The sequence below is a fragment of the Coccinella septempunctata genome, chromosome 3, assembly GCF_907165205.1.
Source record: "Coccinella septempunctata chromosome 3, icCocSept1.1, whole genome shotgun sequence".
NCBI classification, from domain to species: Eukaryota; Metazoa; Arthropoda; class Insecta; order Coleoptera; family Coccinellidae; genus Coccinella; species Coccinella septempunctata.
In genome coordinates this window covers 23,584,498-23,606,274 of record NC_058191.1, presented here as the reverse complement: position 1 = coordinate 23,606,274, position 21,777 = coordinate 23,584,498, and the positions used below count along the sequence as shown (strand labels likewise).

Genomic DNA, 21,777 nt, shown 5'->3' with positions numbered 1-21,777 from the left:
TATTAGTTATTAAATAAAAGCTCCAAGCGCCTTGGGCCAGCATTAGCGAATCTGGTCACAACCATTTTTGTATCAATGACTCTCCAGTAATTTATGTGCATTAGAGCTAATCCATTCGAGCAGTTTTCTGCCATAATGCTTCTGAAGGTCTTAAGTCTCCTTAAGGAAGAAAAACTGCGCTCTGTTTCTTCAGCTGTTGTTACGGAAAGTACACAAAATATTTGAAAAAATATGTACAAATTCGGGTAAAAATCTTCGCAACATTTCTCAAGAGCTGAAAGTGCTGATGAAAGACATGATTCGGGATCATTCGGTGTTGAAGTGATCCACTTTTTTTCCATCTTTTTAATTCACTGGAAAGAAGACCCTTGTCACTGTCTGGTTCATCAATACCAGATATTTCTTGGTGTATTTCACTGTCGAAAAGATTATTTAACGTTGCTGGTATAATGCACTGCAGCGAAAAATTTTTTTTGATAAGTGAGGAATATTTGGATGCCAATTCATTCACCCCGGTGGCTCTAGAGAATTTTCCACCACCCACCCCGAAAGAAGGACCAGATGACAACACGAACAAAATTCTTGCGAATTACCTTGACATTCAATAGATGGCTGTACTTGTAGCTTCATATAATAATGTTATTGGCCTTTTTCGTATTTTACTTGAACAATACTTGAAAGTTCTATGTGCTGAATGATCATGAGGGACCTTTTGCAAAAGCCTTGGGGGGGCTAGAGCCCCAATAGCCCTCCCCTGGGTACGCGCCTGCTAAGGAACACAACTGGCCCTTCCGTACCTACCTGTTCCTACCACATACCGAGCAATGGTCTTTCGAAACCCGTCAATCGGATCTGCCGCACCTTGTACTTGGATATTCCAAAAAAGTATGAATTTCTGTGCAAATACCTATTAATTAAATCAGGAGATCTTGTAGATTGTAGATGAACGAATGAAACTCATCCGCCAATTTGCAACGTAATAGAATATTTGTGTGGAATTTTTCAGATTCGGTCCTGATAAAAAGAAATAGCCATGTTAACTGTTCATAATGAGCTATGCCACAAAATCCCTTCAGAACAGCAAGCTAAATCCATGACACAACACATCTGTGGATTTTTTGAACAGCCAATTTGTCATTCAGCAACCCAATTTCCCGAATATCACAGAGGTTTTTTTATTTTTTAACATCAAATTACTCAAAAACGGTGCATTATACGAGAAAATATGAGGAATATTCTTATTTCACAAAACGTTCAAATATTCATTAAATAGCTTCCAACTTAGTTTCAAGGGTTGGGTTCCTTGAGTTTTTGGTATTTTTATGGTACATAATGGTCATAATAATCATAATGAGATAACTGGAAGAAGTGGGTGATATCTTGTGTTTGAAAATGAATGGAAAACTACATTCCGAAATTCATTTCATTCGATAAAACAGTTTGTGAGATAGAAATAAAAATAAATTTTTTTATAGTTTTTCAACACCTGTATCTTTTTCACCAAGCCGATTCGGAAAAAATGTTATAGGAAAAAAGTGTTTCTTCTGACCTCAAGAATCCACCGTTGAAATATTTGTACGAGTCACTCCCCTGTGCCAATATCGTAAACGAAACCACATGGTCGAATCGATACGTTTTTTCCATTGCTTTGCGATCATTCAGCTAGCAAACGGTCTAGAGTCGTATTAGGGTCAATTTTAGTGAGCATTTTCAATTTTTATTTCAACTTTGTCATTATGAAAGTTTTGTATAGGTGATTTTTGGTGAAACACTTCAGTTTGACCAGTTCTACCTTCTGTTAAAAAAGCCTCACCTTTAAATACACCCTGTATAAAGTCTCAGTATCAATCAGGGTTTTTACTATACCCATACCCGTTAAACCTACCTTACATACCCTAGACAAGTTTTACGACGAAGAATAAGGAAAGTTAAGCCAACAAAAGCTTCAGGAACTTCAGCTAATCTAGAAACGCAGAAGATATGTTTACCTACTCCTGTAGCCTGTAGCCATTTCTTATAGAAGAAATGGAAAGGAAAGGTTTATATAGTAAAACCCGATTAGTTGAATCACTTTACAAAAATGAAAAATAGATCTACCTATTCTTTAAAAATGTGTACTTACGATAGTGCAAGATATACAGGGTCTTTCACGAGGAACCTCACCCATATTTATACGGGAAACTACTGAACGTATTTTCATGAAATTCAGCACTTATAAGTATTTCACGATGCTGATGAAATCTAAAATATTCTCAAGGCATGAGCACCTCCGGTTTTTCCACAAATGACGTCTACTTCCGTTTTTCAAATTAGAACACCATTTTTTTATTGCAGAAATAGATTCCTTAGAAAATTTCAAGTTATTTTGATGTTTTGGTTGGAAAATTCTCTCTGAGCGGGAAAATTCGAAAAAAAAATCGAAAATAGAGCTCCGCTGAAACAAGAATAACTTCGAGGTTTTTGAATGGAAAATTTTCATTTTTGGGATTTTTCAAGATGTAAGATTGATGTATCCACTTCGAATCGAAATCGCGATTCATGATACAGGGGGTGAAAAAATCGCTTTCAAAGTTAGGGATGACAAAATCGTGAAAAATCAATTTTTTCAAATTAGAACCCCATATTTTTATGGCAGATATTGAATCTACGTTAAAAAATAATGTGAGTGTATGCATCACACCCTTGCCCTAAAATGGATATTTTCTGAGTTATTCACAAAAAACTGTTTTTCGTCTTGAATTTTCAGCTATTTCTTTTCCCTTCACGCCAAAAAGATGAAATTTTCAGGAACTGTTATTTGAACCATGCTGTAGATTTCTTGAAACCGTCTTCAAGTTACTATTAGGAGAACCATGGCTAACTCTCCAGTTATAACTAGAGAAGAATGAGAAGATGCTCAAAGTTTTGACCGTTAATTTCTAGACATTTATTTATACGTCTCAGGAATGCTTCGTGCGTTGCTCTTCTTATTTCATCGGGAGGAAGAGATCTGCAAAAGTGTTTCAAAACCAAATTGAGTTTCAAAACTATGAATCTTAAAATCTAAACAAACCTGAACGCATTTCTGACTCGTTCTATGCAGTCCTCTTTATCAGTCAGGGGAGTTGAGTAGACAATATTTTTTATCCTACCCCAAACATAATAGTCTAAAGACGTTAAATCGGGAGAACGTGGTGGCCAAAGATGTGGACCATTGTTCGCCAACCATCGATCTTCAAATAGCCTGTAGAGGATATTTGACACATTGAGTGAATTGTGTGGAGTCGCGCCATCTTGTTGATACCATAAGTCATTATGGTTCTGTACTAGCGGCTCAATTATTTGAGTCAATATGTCAGAATATCTATCTCCTAAGGGAGAACATTCTTTAAATAATGCAAACATGTGTAGTGTTCTATCTTACCAGTTAAAGTCCCATCATAAATGTGAACATCGAGAATTGCATTATTTTCGATGGCGCAAAAAACATTGAAACTCCAGGTCTCTTGAAAGTTCCATTGTCTGAAGTGGTGGATGTTCTCTTCATCCCAATAATGACTGTTATGCCTATTGAAAGAACCATTCTTTGTGAATTTAGCTTCATCTGTCCAAATTATACAGTCCAAAAAGTTTTCATTCTCTTGAAATCGAATCATCATAGCATCGCAAAACTCTGTTCTCCTGACGAAATCAGTTTCCTTCAAATGCTGTACCCTATTGAATTTATATGGGTGCATTTTATGTTTTTTCAATATTCTCCAAACACTCGATTGAGATAATCCCAGATCAATCTCGGCATCTTTGAGAGGATTTTGAGGATTCACACGAAAATATGCAAGAACTGTAATTTCGTTGTTCTCATCTTCTACTACACTTTTTTCTCTGTGTATAGTTTTCTTAACGAAAGATCCGACATTTCTCAAGTTTGTCATGGTTCTGTTAATGGTATCTCTCGTTGGTCTGGATCGGTCAGGAAACCTCTCAATGAACAGTCGAATCGTTCTATCTACAACTTTATTACATTCTCCATGAAGTAGAATGAGATTCAAATAATCTTCATTGGTAAAATTAGGCATAGTGATCGATTTTATAACTTAATACCAATTATCACCAAATTAATAGTAAACACAAAATGCTACTGAATAAAGAGGAATTTGGCAGATATAATTAATGATATCTATCATTAAAAAAAAGAATGTAAAATATGGTAAGTTTTTGCATATGGTTCATAAGGAATTATTTATTTATCACTGGAGAGAAAACCGATGGCCGATTAGTTGAAATAAAGAAGTTTCCGATACAAATTCGAATCAAAATTCGCCATCTATTTAGGAACAACCTGTAACTTTTTTCTCTTGCATATTAGGGTAGTAAAATCTAAAATATGGTTTAAGTAACAGTTCCTGAAAATTTCATCTTTTTGGCGTGAAGGGAAAAGAAATAGCTGAAAATTCAAGACGAAAAACAGTTTTTTGTGAATAACTCAGAAAATATCCATTTTAGGGCAAGGTTGTGATGCATACACTCACATTATTTTTTAACGAAGATTCAATATCTGCCATAAAAAAATGGGGTTCTAATTTGAAAAAATTGATTTTTCACGATTTTGTCATCCCTAACTTTGAAAGCGATTTTTTCACATCCTGTATCATGAATCGCGATTTCGATTTTTAAAGTGGATACATCAATCTTACATCTTGAAAAATCCCAAAAATGAAAATTTTCCATCCAAAAACCTCGAAGTTATTCTTGTTTCAGCGGAGCTCTATTTTCGATTTTTTTTTCGAATTTTCCCGCTCAGAGAGAATTTTCCAACCAAAACTGAAAAATGTTACATCAAAATAACTTGAAATTTTCTAAGGAATCTATTTCTGCAATAAAAAAATGGTGTTCTAATTTGAAAAACGGACGTTGACGTCATTTCCGGAAAAACCGGAGGTGCTCATGCCTTGAAAATATTTTAGATTTCATCAGCATCGTGAAATACTTATAAGTGCTGAATTTCATGAAAATACGTTCAGTAGTTTCCCGTATAAATATGGGTGAGGTTCCTCGTGAAAGACCTTGTATGTCGAAACATAGGTGTTTGATAGGGTAAGTTAAACCACAAATTAACCATAAATTCAAAATAAAAAAATAACAAATCTAATGAATCTCGTCCTTGCTCTTCAATAGGGGAAAGGGATATTGGCTTCAGGACTGCTGGGGTGAATAATACACTCTTTTTCATATCGACCTTTCGATCCTTCTTCAGGACTGCAATAATAATGATTTTTAATTTTGGAAAAATGAACAATCTATGTTAAATACGAATTTTGTTTTTCAATCATTTATAATTGTTTTTTTGAAGAATGTTATAATCCGATATATTAACCTGAAAACGATGCAACAATAAAACAAAACATGTCTCCCATTAGTAGCATTTAAGATATTTTTGATAATTTTTTTATTTTTATATATTATTCAGTACAAGTATGTACTTATGTGGAAATTTTCCGTGGCTTAGTCAATACGATATACTGGTTGCTAGGATTTTGCTCTCGGATGTAAGCTCTTGGATTGATATAAACTTGCTTCTATGGAATTCCCCGATGATTGAGATTTATTTTATTTCTCTCAATTTTGTTATCATAAATTGTACTTAATTTTTGCATGTCCGTTCTAACATTTCCTGTATTATTCATGGATCGACGATTTGAATAAAGTGTTTCATTCACCCCAGCAGTTCTGTAGCCAAATATCCTTTCCCCAATAAAAAATAACCCGATTTTATTCAAAAAGTATAGGTCGAAACGGATTCGTTTAAAATTTGAAAACAAAAAGTTCTAGCTAATAATTTCAAATAAGTTTCAATAAAACAGTCATATTAACAACAGATACCTACTCGAAATTTCGACCATTACTTCTGACGCACACTTCTGAGTGTCTAATTTTCAATTTAACCACGTTGAATTGATGTAAATTATTCATCGCATCGTTTCGTTTTGTCACGGCCAAATTACAACAAAACGACCGGCTTACTGATGGAACAATAATACTTACTCTGCATCAAAAATGATTTTCTTCTCGAATATGGTGCATTTAGAAGAAAATGTATTGTTTTTTCACTTGGTTTCTCAAAAAATATATCACTCTTGAATTCGAAACGAAGCTTTCTAGCCTATAAGTAGTTGATTGACAAAAATAGGGTTATTTTTCGATTTTGAATCTATAGTTAACTTTCGGGGCGCCTACATTATCAGTGTTGATTCCGAGTAAATCCTGTAATGGTATAACATCTAAAGAGAGGGCTCTTGTCGGAAATATGTGAGGACTGAGGACAGGATTCCTCAGAGTCCAATAACCTTCATGCTGGTTAAGTAGGGATGTTGTGTGTACCGTAGATAGCTACCTCTATCTACGGTGTGTACCTACGAAGGGGTAGATGTAAAAGAGCGTAAAAAACGCTCAGTTTAATACACAGGTGGGTCAATGAGAAAGGAGGGATCTAGGGTAGCTAGGAAGCTAAGTGTCTCTATCTCTAAGAAAGAGGTCTCATGCCCCAGGGGTATAGAGATCCTTAATTTCGGTGCACATATCTAATATCTACCCCAATGCTCTTTGAAATTTTGTATACGTCAGTATACAATATAAAGGTGTGATTGAAGTACCTATACTTCATTCAACTTTATTTTAGCAGTCGGTTGGCCATGGAAATTTGACACATTTCACTCTGTATAGTACGAAAATGTGGGGTTATGAAGCTTGTCAAAACATTTTTGGGTTTTAAATCAACGCTATGTTGCCCGTTCTACGTAAAAGTTTCTGTTATTACGTATTTTATCACAATCTCGAATCTCTTCGGAAAATATCTGACGAACATAATTGAAGTTTATATAAACTGATTGAAGGCATACCAAATCCAGTTATTTGCATGGAAAATACAAGAGATCAGTATAATATCATAATATGCACTAGCTTGAGGAGAGTTAATGTTCGTTATCTTCTTTGGCTTACATCATTTGTAGATTTCAAAAATATGAAATGCATATGATGCAGTGGTTGGCAATGGGTATCTCCCGAAGGAATTAACAGATAATTACAAGAATATTAAATTTTTCAATAAAAATCATCTTGCATCAATATAAGTAAAAGGAGTTGAAGGAAGTTTCAATTTAAGATGCAACTTCACCGTTGAACAAAAATTTCACATTAATAAACAGTAACAGGGCAACTTGCGCGTATTTGTGGCTATTCATCTTAATACATTATTGTAATTATAATATTTAGGTATTTATTAGTAGGTACCTTAAGACATTTACATTGTATAGGACAAGTCAAATGAAAAACGGAAAAATCCATTTTAGGGAACTCATTCTCCGATGACATTTATCGAAAATCCTGTAGTTAACTTTTCGCATTAATTCACTCAAACATAAAATTCTGAAATGCCACCACTTTTTTGGGTCTCCCAATAGAAGGAAATTCTTTGTCATACTCTTCATTCACAATCTTTCTGATTGTGGAAATATTCAGCTGAAATATAAGTCGTTTAGATTCAAATGAAACATTATATAAATTGTCTAACATTGAATATGTTCGCTACCGTCTGACGTATTGTGGATTTTAGAATATCAGGGTATAACTATTTGAATGAGCGGACCTGAATTCTAAATAGCACTTCCTGAAACCCTGTCTCTTTTTTCAATCACTTTCGGCATTTTCGAATTTTCGTAATAAAAATTGATATTAGTTGTGGCAACGGCGTTATGACATTAACGACATTTCATGAGTGCCAATCTAACTTCGTTCTAGTTACAAAAACTTGAGAAAATTATTTCATGGCCAACCGACTGCTAAAATAAATTTGAATGAAGTATATATATAAAGGCGAGAATGATTTTAATTTCCAATTGCTACTCCCATAATTCAATTTATTTGTGATAACTTCCGAACGACTCAACCGATTCTGGAAATTTTTTGAATTTGAGTCAATACTCAATACAAATATCAGAAATTATTTGTTTCCAATATCTTCCCTTATAAGTTTGCCAGGAACAGACTGAACCTAGTATTTATTGCTCAGCAACTTTTTCCTGATCCTGATCCTGATTCTAAAAAAGAATGCAACCTAAAAAAAACACCGTTTTCGAGTTACAAGTATTTTTATGATTGAATATCGAGTCAAAATAATCTTTCTACTATCTGACAAGTCACTGTCACGCTTTATTTGCGCGGTCTTGGTCTTTTCTACACTGCGCAAAAAAATTAACGCACATTCTGAAAATCTCAATTTTATGAAAGTTAACTCTACATTGACTTAATAACTTATTTTTTATGTTCTCTCGGGAAGCTTTTGAACGAAACAAGACACATTAAATGGAAGAAAAATTCAGGATTTCACCGAATCTTATGTGAAAGAAGAGAAATGAACAATTGTCAAAATACTGAAATGCTGATAAGTGATTTAATACTTGGTATTTCCACCCCTTGCGTCAATTACAGCTCGGCAACGACGGTTCATACTCAAAATGAGTGATCTTAAAATAATCTGATCTAATCCTTCCCAGATTTCTCCGAGTTGGATTCCTAAGTCATTAAGAGTAGCTGGATGATTTTCTGAACTTCTCAGCCTTCTATTGAGGTTGTCCCAAACCTGCTCAATCGGATTGAGATCTGGACTTCTTGCTGGTCATTCCATTCGAGAGACTTCAACCTCTTCAAGGTACTCCTGAACGATGCGCGCACGATGGGGTCTGGCATTAACGTCCATAAAAATGAAATTTTCACCAATGTATGGGGCAAATGGCACCACATGCTCTTCAAGAATGTTCCTTATATACTTATTAGCATTCATAGCTCCATTATTAACGACCACTAGGTCTGTGCGAGCAGTCAAAGATATTCCACCCCATACCATAATCGATCCTCCCCCGAAACCAGTAGTATTCAGGAAATTGCACTGAGCAATGAACGTCGATCACAATGGTAGAGGCAGAATCTAGACTCATCTGTGAAGAGAACTCTTTCCCGATCGGCTTCTTCCCAATGGATATGCTCTCTCGCAAAATCCAAACGCGCCCTTCGATGGGCTGGGGTAAGAGCTGGGCCTCTTGCCGCGGCACGAGGCCTTAAATCATATTCTCTGAGGCGATTTATTATTGTCTGAGTGCTAATTTGCACCTCATGAGTTTTCTCAAGCTGAATTTGAAGGAGGCGAGCGATTGCAAACCGTTGTCTCAACGAAAAAACTCTCAAGTAACGTTCTTGAATGGCAGTTGTTACCCGTGGTCTACCCTGTCCTGGTCTTCGGACATTCATACCTGTCTCCCTGAATCGCTGCAACATTTTGGACACACTTGTATGGGAAACTCCAAACCTTTCTGCAATTCTTGTGTATGCCCACCCGTCTTCTCGCAAAACTACCGCTTGGGCACATTCCTCTTGGGTCAAATTGGGTGTTTCGCGTTGCATAGCGATCGAGTGTAGAAAATCAAACGAAAGAAAAACTATTGATCACTAGAATTGATCGAGAACAACTGATTTTAGAATGGAGCCAATACATTAAAAATCTGATAATGTCATCTTTTTTCATTCCTGCTGGGAAAAACATCTGTATTGAAGAAAACCGTTGAAAGTGGATAACATATGCATGCATAATTCTCATAAAAATAATTATCATTGAGAACACCTTCAGTTGTAGAATAAATTTGAGATTTCCATAATGTGCGTTAATTTTTTTGCGCAGTGTATGTTTTACAAAAACTCACGCTGCGTCACCTCACTAACCTGCTGCGTTTCTATCTGCGCCTGGCCTTACGCTCTATTTGCTTCGGTCTTATTCTATTCTATGTTTTACAAAAACTCACGCTGCGTCACTCTGCATCACCTCACCAACCTTCTATTTGCGCCGGGCCTTATTGTTGCTATGTGTGATGTACGATTTAATCGAATTCAACAGAAAGTGAAATATTGCTTCTCTTCAAATGCCATATGTTTTTTCAGATGTTCCTTAAATTCAGTCAGTTTCACTTTGCCAATGAATAAGGGCCGAAACATATGTAGCAATTTTCAATAAAGAATTTGGAGCAGACACGAAAATTTCGTCTTTTTCATTTTCATTATGAAATATTATTCATCACGAACATTAAACTATGGTTCATCTTCTTTTACGTGCGCCCACCTGGCTAAACTGAGGCTTTGTGGCCCATTGCCATTGGTGGGTGTTGTGTTTCGTAGGTTCATTTTCCTTAACTATTGAAGGTTGATGCAGATGAACAGAATATGTTCAACAGTTTCATCAGTGCTCCTGCACCTGAGGCACAGGGAGATAGTTTGTCCCATTTTATTCAAATGTTCATTGAAAAGGTGGTTACTCATTTTTCTAGTCACCAGACTGTTTTCTTCCAAGTGCCAGGGTTAGGCTCCGAGGATAGTTACTCAATGAGAAATCTCGACCACCTGGGAACACTTCCGAGTTCTATAAAAAAAAATTGCCTCCTGCCAAATATTAATTGAGTGTGTAGACCAGAACAGCAGTCAGTTCAGCCTGCACTATGGAACAGTCCTTTCCTAGACAAGGATGGACAAGTTGCGACAAGGTCCCACAATTCCCATTATAATCCCTGTGGACACCCCCCCCAGAGCCCATAACGAATTCGATTTTTTAAATTTTTTATATGAAAAAACTGAGAAGAAACAATATTAAAATGAAAAGAAAAGGAGAGATGCCTTGTAAAATTTTAAGAAAAAAAAGGGGACTGCAAATGCAGGGACAGGGTGTTACGAGGGGTGTTATTTAAATTCTTAATTTGAAATTTTAATTGTTCTTTCAATTACAGACAAGATTGCAGATTAGAGGTGATAAAACACCGCCCTGAGCTATATACGCAGATTTTACTTTCCTGTACCAAAATATGAAGAAGCTTAGGTTGTTGGACGCCAGGTGTCACATCGATTCATTTAGTACTTCGATGCAGCTATACTGCATTTAAAAAATGTTTTTGCATCATTTGATCGGCAACGTTGAGTTACGATACTGATGAGCTTGAACAAGAACGAAACCCGTCTATCGCTACTCATCTTCGATGTCTGCATGTTCTCCATGATATTCTCGGAATGTATATTTCTGCCAGTCCTATTGTTTTGATTATCTTTCAGCCTTAAAACTCAGCATTAAACCCACTTTATTTGTTCTCTATCTGTCGGCAGTTTATCGCAAATGGAACAAAGGCGCATGCATCTATTACTGCAAAAATTCTAGGGCAAATAATCTTGCATTGGACGAAAAGAAAGGTGTTGCACGTTCTTAACATTTTCAATAATGACAGTTTTTTCTTCCTGATGAGCTCTCATTATTTGTTCCTACCCCCACCTGAATAAATGCTACGAGATCAAAAGAAGTAATGGATCGGTAAAAAAATAGTAGATAATCGATGAACTTTTCCAGTCATCGGTCAAGGACGAGCGAATGAACCGTCAATGACATTTCCCGAACGGACAAGAGATAAAACATTGGCATTCTTAATTCTCACAGCAGCGATGACTTTGAGAGCAGATAAAACGGCATTCAAACAGGAAATATTTATCGTATTAAGCCACATTGAATGCACAGCTACTTCATGTCCGCAGTTCGTGGTTCTATTTATTGCCTTCTTCATTGTTCCTTGGCAGCCTCTAACGATAAGTTAGAAGTATGCATCGATTTTCTTCCGAAGGTTTCGCAACCGCCATTTTCGCGTTCTTGTGTTTCGTGGAATCCGTCATAGGTGGATTCACCACAAGTGAGTATAAAATTTTTATCATGAATACCTAGAACAGTTGCAAATTATGACAATAATTTCTTAGAGTATATTTTGTCCTGAATGGTGAATATTCGGTATATATGGAACCTACGTCATTCATAATAAGGTAAAAGGTTCCATTCGTTTCCAGAACTAGAAAAAATGGACAAATTACAGCTGAGTATGTCAATTCTTTAATGCTAGGTTTCATCTTCAAATCTGTATATAATAAAAATCCCCTTATTTTGAGTAGTATCGAATCAACAATCAAGCATCAAATGCATAGATCAATGCTGGGGCACTAGGGTAACACTGCTTATACCTGCAAGATTGCTTGATAATGATATCCAGAAATAAATGTTATTTTGAAGAGGAAACAGGCAGTGTTACTGTTTATAACACTTCAGCTTCGCAGAAATAGGACCAGAATATACAGATGGAATTAATGAACAAAAATTAACACTATTTTGAAGAAGGAACAGCCAGTATTTATAACAGAGCAATTACTTAACGAAAGTATCCACAACACAGACTAAGCTTCGCAGAAATAGGACCAGAATATACAGATGCATTCAATGAACAAAAATCAACACTATTTTGAAGAGGTAATAGGCAAGGGTAATAACACAGCAACTACTCAACCAAAGTATCCACAACACACACTAAGCTCCACAGAAAAAGAACTAGAATACAGATGTATTTAATGATAGAACGTCTAAGCCTCTTTAGCCTCTCTCCTGTCCACTGGTGGTACACAGTGTTTGGTTCTTGCGGCAGGACTTTTTTGGCTACCAGCAGTACACTGATATGTTTCACAGGCGTAGAATTTGCAATAGTATACACATTTTTATTATCAGTTTTTCGGAATTCATTGACTTATGGATTTTGATGAAAACGGACACAGTTTCTAACAAAATTTGAAAGATTTAAATGACTAGAAAAAGAAGAATTATTTCAGAAAAAATAAAATTTGATATATTCACTTTGTTCTAATCCCCACTGAAATTCATAAGGTAACACGCTTAAATATTAAACCAGAATTAGCACTGGAGATCTTCTTATCATGCATGTGCCAAAGACAAAGAATAATAGATGTGTATACCTATATTTTATCAACTATACAGGGTGTTTTTAAACGTGATGATTTTTTTGACAGAAAAGGTAGAACTCATCAAAATAAGCTTTTTAACCAGAAATTTTCTATATAAAATATCCAAGATGACCGAGATACAACCCCTAGAAGTTCGACAAATTACATCAGTTCATTAAATTTCAAGTACGGGACTATGTGGAAGGTGATTTCGTCATCGCAAAAACGAAATAAACATATGGCTGGACAATGAATGGTTCGGTACCAAGTTCATCGGATTAGATGCATATCAGGTCACTTTTGAGAGAATAATAATGGTTGTATCCTGCGATTTAGGGTGAAAAAAAAATCTAGAAAATCGAGGCAGTTTTTTGAAAGTGCTTATCTTAGTTATGTTAAAAAAGTGCTATAATGTTTCCCCATTTCATCCCATTTTTACGACGATTGTTGGAATGTTTGAACAAGAAGATTGTGATGCCCATTGTGAAAAAATTCGTGAATAATTCAGACGAATTTTATTGCTGAGATTTTGAAGTATTATTCTTTTTTTTATACTTGTATCCTAAGTCTCTTCTGTCAGTTGGTATCGAAATGAGCCATTTCATAAAATCGTGTAAGTTACTAAAAAATAATGAGAACAATTCGGCAATTCTAATTCTCCATTTTCATTTCCACGTAAATCTCGAACGAGCCACACCCTCAAATATACCCTGTATCACGAAACACGAAAATTAAGAAAAAGCTGTCTGCCTGCAGTACAAATTATACTACCAGCAGGTCCATTGGAAGTTCATGAAATACTATACAAAAAAATAGCATACACAACCACACTATGTGAAAATTCTACTTCAAATTGCACCACACAATGTTGAAGACTTCTTAACTCACAATAACATAAATTTAATTATTTTCTCATGACCCTATTCCCTATTTCATTTCAAGTATAGGTACAGGTATTTTTCCCATATAATATATTCATATTTTTATTTTCAGTTGTTAGGAAAGGTTTGGTTAGGTTTACTTCTTATTTCAGCTCAAGTGTTTGCAATTGTACAATTTACCTGAAACGAGAAATGTTTCTGAGTAATTAAGATGTTTTGATGTTTGTTGTGAACAGAATACAGAATGCCAATTATTTTTCAGGCCTCTATTACTTTTAAAAGGTTTTCACTTCAAAGAAAAAAAATGTGCAGGTTGTTTGCAAAGATTAGGCTTTTTTGAGAGAATGTATTACTAATCAGAACAAATCATTTCACCAAAAATCGTATAATAATAATAATACCTAATCGGAATTACATTCGGAAAAAACATACGTCAAATACAGAACAACAACAACACAGAAAAAAGAGAAATGAGAAAGCTTCTGCAAAAAAATATTCAAACAGGAAATTTAAAGTTCAGGTATTCATCTATAGACCATGGTCCTTTTGTGCTATTAGGAGACTGGATACAGCAGTTTCGAATTTTTTTATTACTTCCAAAAATTGATATTTCTTTGGAATTTCATTGAACAAACTAAGACACATGTATTTGACTTTTTCTGCGCCAGGCTTATATTTGGGGAGCCCAAGAGGGAAATTAGGGATTTACTCGAGGGTGTCAGATTTATATAAAAGGAGATATCTTGGACCCTGTAGAGTACCTCTACCAAAAATTAGATCTGTATATAGGAGGAATTGTCTAAGACATCCTGTCGGAATAGTAAAAAAAAAAAACGATCATTGTACATACTCGTGCGTGTCAGATTAAGATATATATGGTAAATTACATGTTGAAAAATATATATTCTTTTAATCTGACAATTTGAGCGTGTCGAAAATGTGTGGAAGGGTGCCAAAAAAAAGTCATGTGTACATTCTCGAGCGCGGTGGCTTTTTCTCTTATTTTGAAGCTAATCATTCGAGAATAACGGAAAAAATATAATCTGACAGTTTCAGCAAGCCGAAACAATAAAAACTAACCATAGAGGTCACAAAAATCAGTTTTCTTGAATTATCTCCTCTGCTGGGCTTCAAATTGTTTTCACATTCATTATAGAAGTTGTAGAGCATAACATTTTCTACCAATTTTGTCCGAAACAATTTTTTATACGTTTGAACGTTTTTAAGATATATGGCGATGAATGTACATTAGACTATGGGCTTCCACATTGACCTTGGCCTTTCGCATGTGTGATGTGTGGCTAAGCTCCTCGCCCTTATCGCCCTCTAACTCTGAATTTATATTATTTATACGTAGGCTTAGAATCATTCGGGGCAACTGTGCGCACTTTTGCCTTTCAAGCCATACCCTGTTTCAAATGTTGAAGCTAGCAAAATTAAAACATATTCATAAGATAGAGAATTTTCTAATCTATAAAAAAACATCAAAAAGCCAACAAACAAAAACGTTTTTTTTTCCGCAAAAAGAAATTTAATGGTGAAAGTCGGAGTGCTTTCACATGCCTCGTATTGCGGGTAAGTGTGCGCACCTTCACGGGGTAAGTGAACGAAGTGCTTAGTGAACCACACAATCAAAACAAATTACAAAATAATGTCATCAAAATGTTACAATATTAGAGAAATGCTGTTTATTGTCAATACAGAAGCTACTCTACGAAGCTCGAGTAAATCCCGATTTAGCATCGTCGGCTCCCCAACTATCTTGTACAAAGGAAAGACTGAATACGTCTCGTCTTGTTTGAATTTAAATATTTTTCGAAGTACATAGTGCTAATTCTTTCGTAAGAAAACAAGACATCTAAATATCTACAGACCTACCACCGTTAAGATTCCCTCTCTCGAAGAGAACTCGACCAGATGTTCTGGAGGATAAACACAGCATAAGGTTTGTTCGTAGAGTGGTTTGCAACGGTTCTGAACTGTACAGAGCAAGCGCAATTCCATTTTAGGGGAGCGAAAATCCATTTGCGCTTGCTCTGTACAGTTCACAACCGTTGTGAACCATTCTACGAACAAACCTATAGTTCTCAACGCTCTCTTTTGGACTACAAATATCTTAGAGATATCAGCAGTGGTACCACGATCGATCGACAATCTATCGACAACTTATCGATGTCGAATTCGATGAGGCGTTGTCGGCAATCTAATTACACCTGACAGTTTTCGTGTTAACAAGATGTTCAATCACATAATACTGATCATCTTTGATACAAATTTTCAACTATTCGACTTAAAGATAAGGCAGGAAAGTAGGGGAAAAACGGGATTATTGTCGAGTCGTGCGCTTGTCGTGAGCTTGTGGTACGTGGGCAGGACTGTTTCCCCACACAAAAATTCTATATGAAATTATTTCAATCTAAAATGTCATATTATGACATTTTAGAATGGAAGTTTGAGAAGTAAGCAGTTCTGAGTATATCGGAGTTCGCTTGGTGCATCAGGATTCGTAGACATAGTTTAGTTTGCTCTGAAGTGAATAATTAACAGTGATGATCCCAAAATTTCAATTCCATCCAGAATTCAACAGCAGTTTATATTCAATATTTTACTTATTCAAACTTACATAACATATTTCTATATCATTTCCTTCACCGTTTTCTCGTTCAATTTCCAGGCGAAAAATAAGTTTTTCTAATTACAAAAGTGAAAAATAATCCCAGCAGAAAAGATAAGAACTTATATATATCTCGTGTAGATGGATGGATGCGCCAAGGTTGCTTGGTAACCGACTCGTTGCTTTGGTTACGCTCCTTGTTCCGGTTGTTCGCTTGTCCTGGAATTCGCTTCTGGATACGACCACTTTTGGCAATTTGTATGAGGGCTTCCTTTCACCTGTTCATTTTTGGGAAATGTTGAATTGGTCTTTCCATATATACAATTTTAGTTTGATTTGAAGAACCAATATGTATACAGGGTGCAATGAACAGGGTGATTTTTTAAGTAATTTTTGAATAGCTCTTGCTCTATTTGATAAGGAATAAATAAAATTGAGCAAACAATCTATGGAAGCAGTATGAGGTAGAAAAAGCTACCTCAAAAATGTGTTACTTATTTTATATATTATATCATTGCAAAATCAATTTTGCTGGATTTATTTTGAACGAAGGAGGTCTTGCTGAAAATAACGGTGTTTGCGAATAAAAAATTTATCAACAGGTTCGTAGCGTGAATCCCTTAAAAGAGAAATTATCTTCGGAATCATTGAGTAGACAGGGTGTGGCGAGTACCTATACTAGGTAGAGGACGTTGTGGCGGTTAAGAAAAATAAGTTTTATGTTTAGTAATTTTCGATTTTCGAAAATTCAAAAAAATTCTTCTCTTGGCCACTCTTTTAGGTGACAAGACTCCAAATGGAAGAATTTTTACAATGTGTTTTTTCGGTAGTATTCCTGCATCTGGACATATGCGCTATCGAATGTGATTTATGATTTTTGTGACGCATGAAGTTTTTTTTTTAAAGTATCATTTTATTGAATTAAATTCCACAAGAAGTGTTCAAATTAGCCACCATGAGATCTAATATAATATGGTCTATACACCTTCTACCGAATGATTGCTTCATTCTGCTTGCATGTATCTTTTAAGTTGATATAAATTTTAAAAAATAGGTTTATATTAAACTAGGCCTCGACTCATTATAAAAGGAATTTATTTTGTATCAAATGCTGGAAATACAGTGTCGGAATCTCAATGAACAGGCAGATTTTTTTCAAAATTGGCAGTAGGGTAACTATATTATTTTCATAACCTCTTGACACTTAGGATAAACTCAGAGAAAAAAATTATCAAAACACGAAATATCATGTTTGCACAAAGCTGGTAGAGGTATCATAAAAAGGCTCAATTTTTTGGAAACAATAAGGAGTTAATACGGTAGGTAAGAGTCCATATAACAGGAACAACAGTAGGGACCGAAAATAGCTATTTATGTAGCAATGACGTAAAACTGTCCATTACAGTCAAGCCTGCAAATTCATAGCCGAGCCGCAGCCGAGGATAGCAAGCAGGCGAGACAATATAGACAGTTTTTTCCAAGGTGCCTATTACATTTTGACGTCGACCTCACATACCTTTATGAAAGTAAGAAGTTACCCGTTTTATGGCCTCATCTAGGTGTCCGTAATTGCCAATTCCCTGAGCTCTGGTCATCGCTATCACTATCCATTCTTGATTATACTGAACACTAACATTCAGACCACATACCTAATTCACTGGTGAAATCTAGCCGATTTCCTAAAGAATTAATTTGACAACATCAAATGACAATTATGGTCAAATGCATTCACTTATGTTTTCATCAAATTCTGTATTCACAAAATTGATTCAATCGTCCTGGATATAATATATTGCTTAGTTACGAAGAGTCGGACGGAAAGTAAATCAGTACGAAAAAAGAATCAGGACGAAAAGTACATGCCTTCAAAAAAAGGCAACTTTTCGTTCGGAAATTGGTACGTAAAATGTCATTTTTTGTTCAGGTAGACGAAAAGAGAGTGTTTGTAGTTCGAATTATTTCATGCTGGGAACAGCGACACAAATACAGGATGTATTTGAAAGTAAGGTTTTTTTTAACAGAAGGTAGAACTGGTCAATATAAAGCGTTTCACTAAGAAGCACCTATACAAAACATCCAAAATGACAAAGTTGGTAAAAAACTTTATTATCAAAAAGCAATGGAAAAACTTGATGACTGACTCAACCATATGGTTTCGTTTAGGATATTGGCCCGTTCGATTTTCGTAGGAACATTTGGGATGCCGAATTTCAGGTACTCATTATTTAGTTACTGGAACGATTTCATGAAATGACTCATTCCTATACTTACTGACAGAAAAATACTTATGACCAATGGTGAAAAAATATAATTTTCGTTAAAAATCTTTCCAATAAAATCCGTCCAAATTATTCACAATTTTTTCCACAATGATCATCACAATATTCATCTTGATCGAACTCTCTAACAATCTTTGTAATCGTAAAAATGGGGTGAAAGATAACAATAATAGCACTCTGTCAACATAAGCACATTCAATAAACTGTCTCAATTTTCTTCACTATACTGCCGTATACCCAAATCGCACGATACAAAAATGTTTTCAAGTGACCTGATGCAACTAATCAGATAGATCCGGATGAACTGAACCATTGTCCAGCCATATGTTTATGTTTTGCTCCGTTTTTCCGATATGGGAGTCAGGAGTCACCATCGACAGTCCAATTCTAGGGGTTGTAGTTCAGCTGTCTTGAATATTTTATATGGACAATTTTTGGCGGAATTACTTATTTTGATTACTTCTACCTTCTGTCAAAAAAATCTCCACCTTTGAAAACGCCCTCTATATGCTGTGGTTTTGTTAGAGTAAATCTTGCTGTGAATGACAATCAATTAAAATCTATTCTCACGTAATACAATGAATTCTTCCGTTCAAAGAGGAAAGAATCGGAAATTTGGCTTTACATCTAATTTCCCCGAAAGCTTATATAGTTGATAAATTACTTATCTTTCCATTTTTCAGAGGTTGGCCCTCAACCAATATGGAATGCCACCTACACCGACAAACTTAGGCAAGACCTCCTCCTGAACTATGACAAGTTTGCCAGGCCAATGCAGCACTACAACACTACCCTGGTTCGTTTCGGTCTAGCTTTGAGACACTTCGAAGTGAACGAATTCAAATCCCAGCTGACTGTGTACACTTGGGTCCGAATGGTAAGATGCCTAGTAGATAGGGTGATTCAAAGAGAACGGGGATATACAGAAAATTGAGATAGTACAGGGTGGTCAGTTTAAAATTACCTATCCCCTTATCTGGGAAAGTATAATAGCTACAAAAAAAAATTTCAGATGAAAGTTGTTCATGCTCTTTCAAACTTCATTTTTTTGATGAATTTTGGAAAAAAAATCAATTATATACAGGGTGGTGGCAAAAAGTTATTATTAGACAATTGGATAGAGCTTCAAAAGGCATTTACAAAAATATGGGTCAAATGGGGTCTCCGATTTTTTGTTTTTGACTTATGAGCATTTATCTGTCAAAATGTATCCAACTTCAAAAGCCTGTAATATGTATTTTATTGAATCTAGAAAGTCTTACGTGGTGTCAAAAAATTTATAATTTAGTCTTCTACCTACCTATACTTTCAAATTTTGAATACTACCAATAAGTAATCAGTGTTGCCAACATTTTTAAATTGTAGTTTTTCTCATTTTTTAAATAGAACAGCCTATATATGTTCTATTCACTGCAATTTTCAAATGTTGGCAACACTGATTACTTGTTGGTAAATTTTCAAGTTCAAAAGTATTAAAAAGAAGACTAAATTACAATTTTTTTGACACCACCAAGGATTTTTTAGGTTCCAAAGAATACATTTTACAGGCCATTGAAGTTGGACACTTTTTGACAGATAAATGCTTATAAGTGAAAAACTAAAAATCGTAGACCCTCTTTGACCTTTGTTTTTGAAAATGTCTTTTCATATTCATGTACTATTCAAATATCTAATCATATATAGGGTGTTCCATTTAACAAAAGGTACCTTTTTGTTTTCACCTTGTCTGTAATTTATTTTTTTTATCAAAAAAGTAAAGTTCGAAAGATCATGAGACTATTTCTTGTACCTATTACAATTTCTCAGATAAGGAGATAGGGAATTTTAAACGGGCCACCGTGTACACATTATCACCTATTTTTGATAACGTAGAGTAGAGGTCAAAACCTATAAACTCACAAATTTACGAAAAAAACAAAGAAATATTCCACAAATAATGGTATAAAAAAGAATACATGTTCACAAAAATGTTATTAAAATTAATAGGGCAAAAGGGTAAATTAATAGGGTCCGTGGCTTGGTGGTTAAAGCTTCGACTTAGTATACCGCAAGGTACCGGGTTCATTCCCGGGCTAGAAAAGAATTTTTCTATTCGATACAGGTACTGGCCATCATTCACTGTTGTGTTAAAATTAACAGTGCTGTGCCTAAGGTGGCGTAAGGACACAGTAACAAAGCCTACACAGAACACAACTGGTTTGTCTGGTTTCACCAACTCGTAAAAGCTCACAGAGCTTTTGAGGAGTACTTCCCTACCTAAGGAGAATCAGAATCACGATAATATAACAAGAGGAAAAAAATCGGTCCAAGCATCGATCCCTGTGGCTCACCACTCAGAACTTGTCCATCTTTGGACGAAAAATTCCTCCCAACCCTAACCATAAAAGATCCCCGACTCATCAATAAGCGGTCAGGTATCCCAAGATGTTCCAAATTTTTAAGAAATCGTTTGTCGCGCACATGCACGATCGAAAGCCTTCGAGATATCCAGATATACAGGGTGTTTTCAAAGGAGAGCCTTTTTTTTGACAGAAGGTAGAACTCATCAAAATAGGTCGTTTAATAAAAAATTGTCTATTTAAAATATTCAAGATGACTGAGATACAACCCCTAGAATTCGACAAATTCATCAGTTCATTGAATTTCAAGTACGGGACTGTGGAAGGTGACTCCGATGACATCGCAAAAACGAAACAAAACATAAACATATGGTTTAATAAAAAATTGTCTATATAAAATATCCAAGATGACTGAGATACAACCCATAGAATTCGACAAATTCATCAGTTCATTGAATTTCAAGTACGGGACTGTGGAAGCTGACTCCGATGACATCGCAAAAACGAAACAAAACATAAAAATATGGCTGGACAATGATGGTTCAGTACCAAGTTCATGGGAATAGATGCATTCAGGTCACTTTTGAGAGAATCATAATTGTTGTATCTTACAATTTAGGATGAAAAGAAATGTAGAAAATCGAGGCAGTTTCTTGAAAGTGCTTGAGTTGGTTATGTTGAAAAAGTACTATGATGTTCCCCCATTTTACGACGATTGTTGGTATGTTCGAACAAGAAGATTGTGATGCCTATTGTGAAAAAATTCGTGAATAATTTAGACGAATTCTATTGGTGAGAGAGAAGTTTTTTCCCACTGCTTTGCGATAATTCAG

General features: G+C 35.3%; 1 protein-coding gene across 1 annotated transcript in view; it reads left to right on the top strand.

Moving 5' to 3' along the window:
• Nucleotides 1–11,536: 11,536 nt before the first annotated feature.
• Nucleotides 11,537–21,777, top strand: part of LOC123310142 (neuronal acetylcholine receptor subunit alpha-5-like) — a 91,958-nt gene continuing 81,717 nt past the window's right edge. Inside the window, exons 1-2 of the mRNA XM_044893543.1 lie at nucleotides 11,537–11,741; nucleotides 19,289–19,482. Of these exons, the coding sequence (XP_044749478.1) occupies nucleotides 11,654–11,741; nucleotides 19,289–19,482 (282 nt within the window). The 5' untranslated portion in view covers nucleotides 11,537–11,653. The remainder of the gene's footprint in view (nucleotides 11,742–19,288; nucleotides 19,483–21,777) is intronic.